At 41.2% G+C, this 8,203-nt stretch overlaps 4 protein-coding genes across 4 annotated transcripts; 3 read left to right on the forward strand and 1 right to left on the reverse strand. All coding sequences in view use genetic code 12, as the record gives it.

The window, feature by feature from the left end:
- Positions 1–978: 978 nt before the first annotated feature.
- Positions 979–3,578, forward strand: KGF57_000080 (uncharacterized protein; the record flags this gene model as incomplete). Its single annotated transcript, XM_051755306.1, has 2 exons — positions 979–2,718; positions 2,775–3,578. 2 exons carry the CDS (start codon positions 979–981, stop codon positions 3,576–3,578), a joined length of 2,544 nt encoding a protein of 847 aa, XP_051611404.1.
- A 287-nt stretch (positions 3,579–3,865) lies between these two features.
- Positions 3,866–4,627, forward strand: KGF57_000081 (glutamyl-tRNA(Gln) amidotransferase subunit F; the record flags this gene model as incomplete). The annotated part of the gene is made up of 1 exon (XM_051755317.1): positions 3,866–4,627. One exon carries the CDS (start codon positions 3,866–3,868, stop codon positions 4,625–4,627), a length of 762 nt encoding a protein of 253 aa, XP_051611405.1.
- A 324-nt stretch (positions 4,628–4,951) lies between these two features.
- Positions 4,952–5,695, forward strand: KGF57_000082 (uncharacterized protein; the record flags this gene model as incomplete). The annotated part of the gene is made up of 1 exon (XM_051755328.1): positions 4,952–5,695. The coding sequence occupies one exon, from the start codon at positions 4,952–4,954 to the stop codon at positions 5,693–5,695; it is 744 nt and encodes a 247-aa protein (XP_051611406.1).
- Positions 5,696–5,856: 161 nt separating this feature from the next.
- On the reverse strand, positions 5,857–7,629 carry PUT2 (1-pyrroline-5-carboxylate dehydrogenase; the record flags this gene model as incomplete). The annotated part of the gene is made up of 1 exon (XM_051755339.1): positions 5,857–7,629. The coding sequence occupies one exon, from the start codon at positions 7,627–7,629 to the stop codon at positions 5,857–5,859; it is 1,773 nt and encodes a 590-aa protein (XP_051611407.1).
- Between the last annotated feature and the right edge of the window lie 574 nt (positions 7,630–8,203).

Consider the following 8,203-nt stretch of genomic DNA (forward strand, 5'->3'; position numbering starts at 1 on the left):
GGCTGAGTTTTTAAAACAAACTCAATTAAGGCTATGTCATGTGTGTATGTGTGTATTTGTGTGTGTGTGTGTGTGTGTGTCAACTACCCTTTCAAAACTAGAATGAGTAGTGGAACAATACTAATATTGCTTCGATAAAGAAGAGCATGTCTCCATAAACAAATAAGTGAGTATGAATGCACGTGCATATTCAGATAGAGAGTAAGGCTTTGCCAATTTGTTTCTTACTTTGTTCTTCTTATATTTTTGCTTGTCGTTGTTGTTTGTTTTAAACTTTTTTTGCGACGTACACAAAAAAGTTAACAGTAGAATAAGAATAAGAGTAAGAACAAGAGTAAGATTAAGATTAAGATTAAGAATAAGAGTAAGAATAACAAGCAGAAATAGGCTGACTAACTAACTGAATGACTAATCAACTCATCAACAAACAGAGACAAAAAAAAACACCTACACATATCTACATATATCTACACAATCTGTAGCAAATTACTCTGAAACATTTAACACTTTAACACTTTATACCTTCATACTTATTCTTATATTTTTTTTATTTTTCTTTGACTGTGTGCACTACCTTCTTTCTCTACAACACAAAGAGAGTATCCACTTTTAGTTTTTACTATATAGTACACATGGTAATAAATATCACTACATATATATATATATATCTTTCTTATTCAATCATCATCCCTTTTTCCGTATTTCCTTTTCAAATTTCAACTATCGTATTCTCTTTACCTTTTCATCTTATTTTAGCAACCTACAACCTTAGGAATAACATATATATATATATATATATATACATACAAGTATACCTAGACCATCCATCAACAGACTACATTCATTTCATAAGGATTCATTATCATCATCCCATTCCACACACACACACACACACACAAACACATACACATACACACCTTCTTTATCACTGCAACTCATAGACTAGTTTTTTGGACACTTGCATTCTACCCATAAGCTATGCACAGTGATTTAGCATATCACCTGAATAGTCCGGACCCATTTAACAAACCATTTGATGATAGTAGTCACGTCCACCCCCACCATCAGCAACAGTACCAACAACGACAACAACAACAACCACAACAATTTGAACAACCTTCACCTGGTCCCAATTCTACCTCAATTGATCCATTAGACACAAATACTACTATCAATGCTAATAACGGTGCTAATGACATTAGCCACTTTGCTTCTACTCCACGCACCACCACCTCCACAAATATCCCAACAGCCACCCTTCGACAATCAAGTACAGTAAATGAAAATTCTTCGAGTCTACCGACAACACCTAGATACTCTAGAAGAGTATCGTTCAACAACTTGAATCCCGTGGATGATGGTGACTTTTTATACAATCGTCCTATATACAACCAAGCAACTAACGCCAGTAGTGGTAAACAACATACCTCCTCGTACTCAGGACCTACATCACAATCAACCGCAACAACAACAACAACAACAACAACAACGACAACCCCTTTAGCAGTATCACTGGCTGCAGGAAACAGCTCCGGGGCTACATCCCCGTTGACTCCACCTGCACATTTACAACAACACCACCATAATTCAGTCAGCGGCTATGAAAACTATCGCTACGGTTCTTCCCCACCAGCAGCTCGCCATACTTCTTTCCCGTTTGCTAATTTACCCAAAGTACCCAATTTTGATGTTATTAGTCAAGCACCAGGGTCTGCTTATTACAGCTCACAACAGCAGCAACGTAAAAGAAGACTAAAATTGCCAAATCCACCAGCAAAATCGATCTTGAAGAATAAAGTTTCACAGCAACAGTTGGAATACAACCATCGGTTTGAAGGTAATATAGAAGATGCAACTATCAATTATCATCAAGAGGAGGAGACACAAGCTGAAGCGAATGCGGAAGAAGTAGGGGCCGAAGAAGCAGTAGAAGAAGGAGGAGGAGCGACAGAGGGAGTTGAACAAGAGCAACCTCAACGTAGAAAGTCTTTTGCAGGCATGAGTGATGAAGAGTTGCTAGCTCTTGATCCCCAATTCAATATGAAACCAAAAACTTCAAACTTTGGAGCATTCAAATTTGATAATCTGAAAATTTACTACACCAATCGAAGATCATCGTCGTCGGGAGTTTCAGCTTTAGAGAAGTTACAAGCTCAACAGCAGCAGCAACAATATCCATCGTCTAACGAGAACAACTATCGTTCAATTGCTCTTACCGTTCAACATGATGATTATGATCAAATTGAATGGAGACGAACGTTGTTGACGACAATTTCTGGAAGAAAGCATTCATGGAACTGTCTAGATTGGTTATTTCAGATTGACGAATCGGTGTTGCAACAGAACCAACTGATTTTGCACGATGGTGACTACTTAATTGTGGCAAGCTTCATCCCACAAAAATTTATCAAGGACTACAATAGCAAAAAGAGAAGAATAAGCTGTGATGAATTTCTCAAATCGAAATGTTTTGACTTATTAGAATATCTCAAATTGAATCTTGCGAAATTGGATTTGAAAATTAAGATGACGGTTGAATTTGTTGTTGAAAGCGCTGATTACTACTCCATGGAACGACATGGAATGGAGTTTGGTTCCAAATATATGTTGAATAAGTTGGTGAAGCAGTATCATCCCAATATTTTTATCGTGGGCATCAAATCATCCAATTTGAATTTCAAGTACAAGATTAAAAAGAGTAGTGAAAACAACTACTTGGTGAAGTATTCCTCGTTTATTGTCAAGCACGCAGGTATTCCGGTAGTGTTGGTGAGCAACCACTCAAAGTACCAAACTCTCGATCGAAGGAGACAGGGTGGGCAGCAGCGGCAGCAGCAGCAGCAAGAGCAATCAGNCAGCAGCAGCAGCAAGAGCAATCAGAGCGTATTAGGTCCCCGGTTCCAAAGATTACATTTAGTGATGATTTAGTTGCAGTGGGTACAAACTCAAGCTCATCTATCGAGTCAGTTGAATCATTTGCACCTCAACCCACACCACCAGAGGAGAATGATGGCGATTTGATTGAAAACACACTTGCATTCAACTGCGAAACAAAGTACCAGAGTTGGATATCAGACATTTCCGATAAATCATTCAACGACTCAATGCATTACCTTGAAGCAATCAAGTCAAAAGATGATTCGTTAAAGATTGATGGCAAGATTCATCAAATTTACAAGTCTCAACTGTATGGGCCACAATTGTCTTCATTTGCCACATCTTCTTCAACTAATGGATCATCCGCCACGAGCCGACACAACTCCATTGCGTCCGATGGATCTGGATCTGGATCTGGTCCAGGGGTAGGCGCAGCTGCAAGTGGCAACGACAATTTCTACCGCGTAAAGTCCTTAATCTCCATTGAAGATAATGAAGATGCCAAGAGGAGAAGAGAATTGAGACGAAAGCGGAGAGCTAGTGCAGGCACTGCAAGTACCGATTCGAGTGCAAATGCATTGGGTAATGGTACTGGAGGGCGACTTTCAAGTACAAAGAGCAATGATTCTGGCGGGTCTAGTGGCAATGAAGTCAAGGGTAAGAAGTCATTTTGGAGGAAAATTGGATTCAAAAAGGGGTAGTTTAAATCTGAAATGTACTGATTTTATTGGGGTCGAGGGTACTTGCGTTTTATTTTTTTGTTTTTCTTTTTATGAAGTCACGATTATGAATGCCATGGTGTGTTTATTGTCATGTTTAGTTCTTTAAGATTGGTATAGTTTGTATTCAATGTGTGTAATTAATGACTTACACGGTATTAAAGTTTTGATATATTGAATAGAGTGGGCAAAAAAAAAAAAATAAAAATAGGATTCGCAGATAACTACTGCATCATATCAAGTTGTATCGTATACAACTTACAAGGAGAATGATACGACCAACCAGAGTCCTTTTCCAGCAGATCAAAAACGCCAAGGGAGGAGTCAGTGACATTGGGACCCCGCATGTGGCGAAAGCCATAGTAGGCGATGCCATTACTGACAAGTTGCAATTGCGGCGATTGATGCAGGAGAAGACATGGTCGATTAAACAGTTGCTCAAGAACAGGGCTATTAAACTACATCATCATCATCATCATCATCATCATCATTACCACAGTGATGTCGATGATATCGATGATGGGACAGGGGACGGTGATGGAGGGGAATTTAGGGGAAATGGGAAGGAGAATGGCGCACCCGAGACATCTAAGATATCTGAGATTAACGACGACTTGATTTTGAAAATTGTGGCATTATCGGGATTCTCCAATCCCGGGGTACATTCGCCTCGCTTCGATCAGTTGAGGCATGCATTCAAGTTGCAAAAGACGTTTCTTGACCACTTGTACGACGATGTCGACTCGGTTAATGGAGATGGTGGGATCGAGTCTGATTTGCACCGAGATGAAGAAAAAGAGGATGCTGCGGTGGTTTCTGAGGCAGTGTCGTCCGAGACTTCCGCTGCTGCTTCTGATGCTGCTTCTAGTGGGAATGATATCCAGTTTCGATTGGTTGCTGGCGATCATTTGCCTGGTGTGCCGATTACGTTGGAAGCATTGTTGAGGAGTATTGATGAGTTGGATGGGCAGGTTGATGCGGAAAAGGGTGAGCTTGGGTTTGATTTGAGGACGCTAAGGAAGGATCGGTGAGAGAATGGCTTGATTATGGGGGGGGGGGAAGGGGGTATGGAAGTTACTGTCGGAGGTGTAGATAGTTTTGTAGTAGTAATCTTGATTTGTTAAGTCCGGAGTAAAAATCGGTGATTGCTTACTTTGCTTGCACAAAATTCCTCTATACAGTGCCTCTCCACCCGAATGAATAATTGTCACCATTTTTTTTTTCTATTTTTTTTTTGGCAAATTGAGGACCCTGTTCCGATCCAACACATTATAGGTAATACAAAGTACCTGTTGCTATCTCATTCCACATAAGGACCACCGTACTAGGTAACGTTTGATAAACATTCTTGCACAATGAGCTCGAAACGAAATTCTACAACTGCTCAAGACGAAGCACCCCCACCATATGAAGAAGCGGTCAAGACGGGTTCACCATTACCACAACCCAGCAGCTCCAACAGTCGACCAGCAGCTCCCCGTCCACAGTCGCAACTTCGTCCGAGCTCCCTGACGTACATGCCATCGCCTGCTCATTCCCATTCTAACTCATATTCCCATTCGCCAGCTCCCGCACCATCAAGTGGAGGAGCAGTAGGGGGAGCTTCTTCAGATCTACCTTTCAAGTACCCCAGGAACTTCCATTGCCGCAAATGCAACAATACAGGATACAAGCTCAAGAACGGCAAGACATGCAAAGACTGCTGGGAAAGATTTGCACCCCGCAACACCTCAAATTCAGTCAATCACAATTTCCATCCACAACACTTTGGATCCACGACATTCATCCCGTACGGCAGCCCATCCGTGCCCAACCCTCACCCTGGTGGACGAGGTGGCGGAAGTGGGTCGTTTTTCAGCACGGCCCCTACTGTGCCCTTGCGAGTGCCACCGGGTGATCCGAGATTGGGTGGTGTGCTTTGTGGTAGGTGTAGAGGATCAGGTATGGTGCGGTTCTTGTTGGATATGGAGTTGTGTCCCGTGTGTTCGGGATTGGGTCGGGTTGTTAATGTTCCTGCGCCTGCACCACCACCAGTTCCAATTCAACAATATCAACAGCAACCACATCCCTCGATGTATTATGGAGATCGAAAGAGGTAATACGTTCTGTAGAGAGAGAGAGAGAGAAGGCGACGCTTAGCCAGTGTCGAATTGTAGTTGCATTCACTTCTGAGAAGAAAATATTTGTGAGCTATTCATTTCACATCGTCATTTAAATACTTAGTTATATGTACAGTTTTAAAAAGTTTCATTGCCTCCACTTAGTTGTAGTTTGATGGGTACTTGAAATCGGCCAATTCGTAAAAGTTCTCCTTTACATTTCTAACGGAAACAAATCTCGACAAGATATTGGCACTTCCTGCTTTATCATTTGTTCCTGAAGCTCTAGCACCACCAAACCATTGTTGACCAACAACGGCACCAGTTGACTTATCATTAATGTAAAAGTTACCTGCTGAATACCTCAACTTCTCTTCAGCTGTTCTAATAGCTTGTCTATCTCTAGCGAAAATCGATCCCGTCAAACCATACTTTGTCACCGAATCAATGGATTTGATGATTGAGTCATATTCGGAGTCAGGGTAAACATATGTGGTCAAGATGGGGCCAAAGAATTCCTTAGTCAAGTACTCATGGTTGGGGTTTGTAGTTTTGATTAATGTAGGTTGAACATAGAACCCCTTGCTTGAGTCATAAGATCCTCCAGCAACAATCTCCAACTCTGGATCAGATTTAGCATCATCAATAGCCTTGGCCAATTTTTGGAATGATTGTTCGTGAATGACGGGTCCCATGAATGCATTTAATGAGTTTGATGCAGAAGTATCCCCAATAGTGATTTGCTCAATTTGAGAAGACAAGATATCTTTGAATTCAGGCCATATGGATTCAGGGACGTATAATCTCGATGTGGCTGAACACTTTTGTCCCTGGTATTCAAAAGCTCCCCTCAACGTAGACAAAACAGAGTGGTTTAACGAAGCACTAGGATGAATCAAATGGAAGTTTTTACCACCAGTCTCACCAACAATTCTTGGGAAATCCCTGTACTTATCATTCGACACATTTTCACTAATTTGACGGTACAATTTCTTAAAAACCTCAGTTGAACCAGTGAAATGCAAAGCTGCAAAATCACGATCATTCAAAACGACATCGGTGACTTCAACCGGGTCTCCAGGAATAAAGTTAATAACACCCTTGGGCAAACCAGCTTCCTCCAAAATGGTCAACAACAAGTAGTTGGACAATGCTGCAGTTGCTGATGGTTTCCAAACAACAGTATTTCCCATCAATGCTGGAGCACCAACCAAGTTTGCGGCAATGGCGGTGAAGTTGAATGGAGTGACAGCATACACGAATCCTTCCAATGGTCTATATTCAGCACGGTTCCAGACTCCAGGTGCAGTTTGTAAAGGTTGCTGTCCGTACAATTCCTCAGCGTACTTGACATTAAACTTGAAAAAATCAATCAATTCAGCAACACAGTCAATCTCAGCTTGATAAACGTTTTTACCCTGACCCAACATTGTTGCTGCCAACATATCATACCTGTACTTAGTTGAGATCAAGTCGGCCGCTTTGAGAAATATGGCAGCTCTGTCGCTCCATGGTGTGTTGGCCCACGACTCCTTTGCGGCTTTAGCAGCTTTAATAGCAGCTTGTACGTCTTGGACAGTGGCTTGCGACACATCAGCCAAGTTTTGTGAATGGTTAGCGGGATTCAATTGTGGCTTGGTGTCTTCACGATAGATTTTTTGTCCACCAACAACCAATGGTACTTTTAAACTAGCTTCATCGGTAAATTTAGTAAGCGAAGCACGTAACAAATCCCAATCCTTGACATCATTGAAACCAAATGGTTTCACTGGCTCGTTTTGTAAATTTGGTGGGGTTTTGACGTGTGCTAATTGGGAAAATGTTCTCGAGGATAAAAGCAACTTGGGAACTTGAGTTCGGAGTGCACGGGGAGTGGAAGATCTGAATGCTTGCAACCCTTGTCTGACGACTAAGCGTGATGATGATCTCAACATTGTATGAACAGTTGGTGTCAGTTTAGGAACAGTAAATACTTTTTGGGTAAACGTAAGTAAGAAAGAAGAAGATGATGATGAGTATATATAATTCCAGTGAAACAGATGACGATGGATGATGATGAGGAGAGAGTTTCTGATTTCGGTTCCTTCTTTTTTTTTGTTTTTTTTTGTTACACAAATAATTTCGAAATGGAAAAGAGAAGCGATCTTGTTCAAAACTGATAAACATTGCGAAGATTATTCTTTTTCATGAACAGATCATCCAATTCTAACAGAGATGAAATAAGTCAGATTGTGCTCTTTTTATCGTAATGGATATGAGGTGCTCGGAGCCAACAACAAGTTAGAAGGCTAGATCAGAAGATGCTGTCATTGCAACAAGTATCTTTGCCCCCCCCCCCCTCCTACGATCTTCCCCCTCGTGAAGACACAACATTCATTGTTTTTGAATTCTTGAGACTACCAAGTCTGTGAATTACTGGACAGATATGTGAGTATTCTGGGAGAAATGAATAGTTAGATCAGGAATGAATTGCCTTTGGAGCAATGCTAGTGATCATATTGGGAAGCT

The sequence above is a fragment of the Candida theae genome (genome assembly GCF_024610275.1).
Source record: "Candida theae strain CBS 12239 chromosome Unknown scaffold127, whole genome shotgun sequence".
Classification (NCBI taxonomy): domain Eukaryota; kingdom Fungi; phylum Ascomycota; class Pichiomycetes; order Serinales; family Debaryomycetaceae; genus Lodderomyces; species Lodderomyces theae.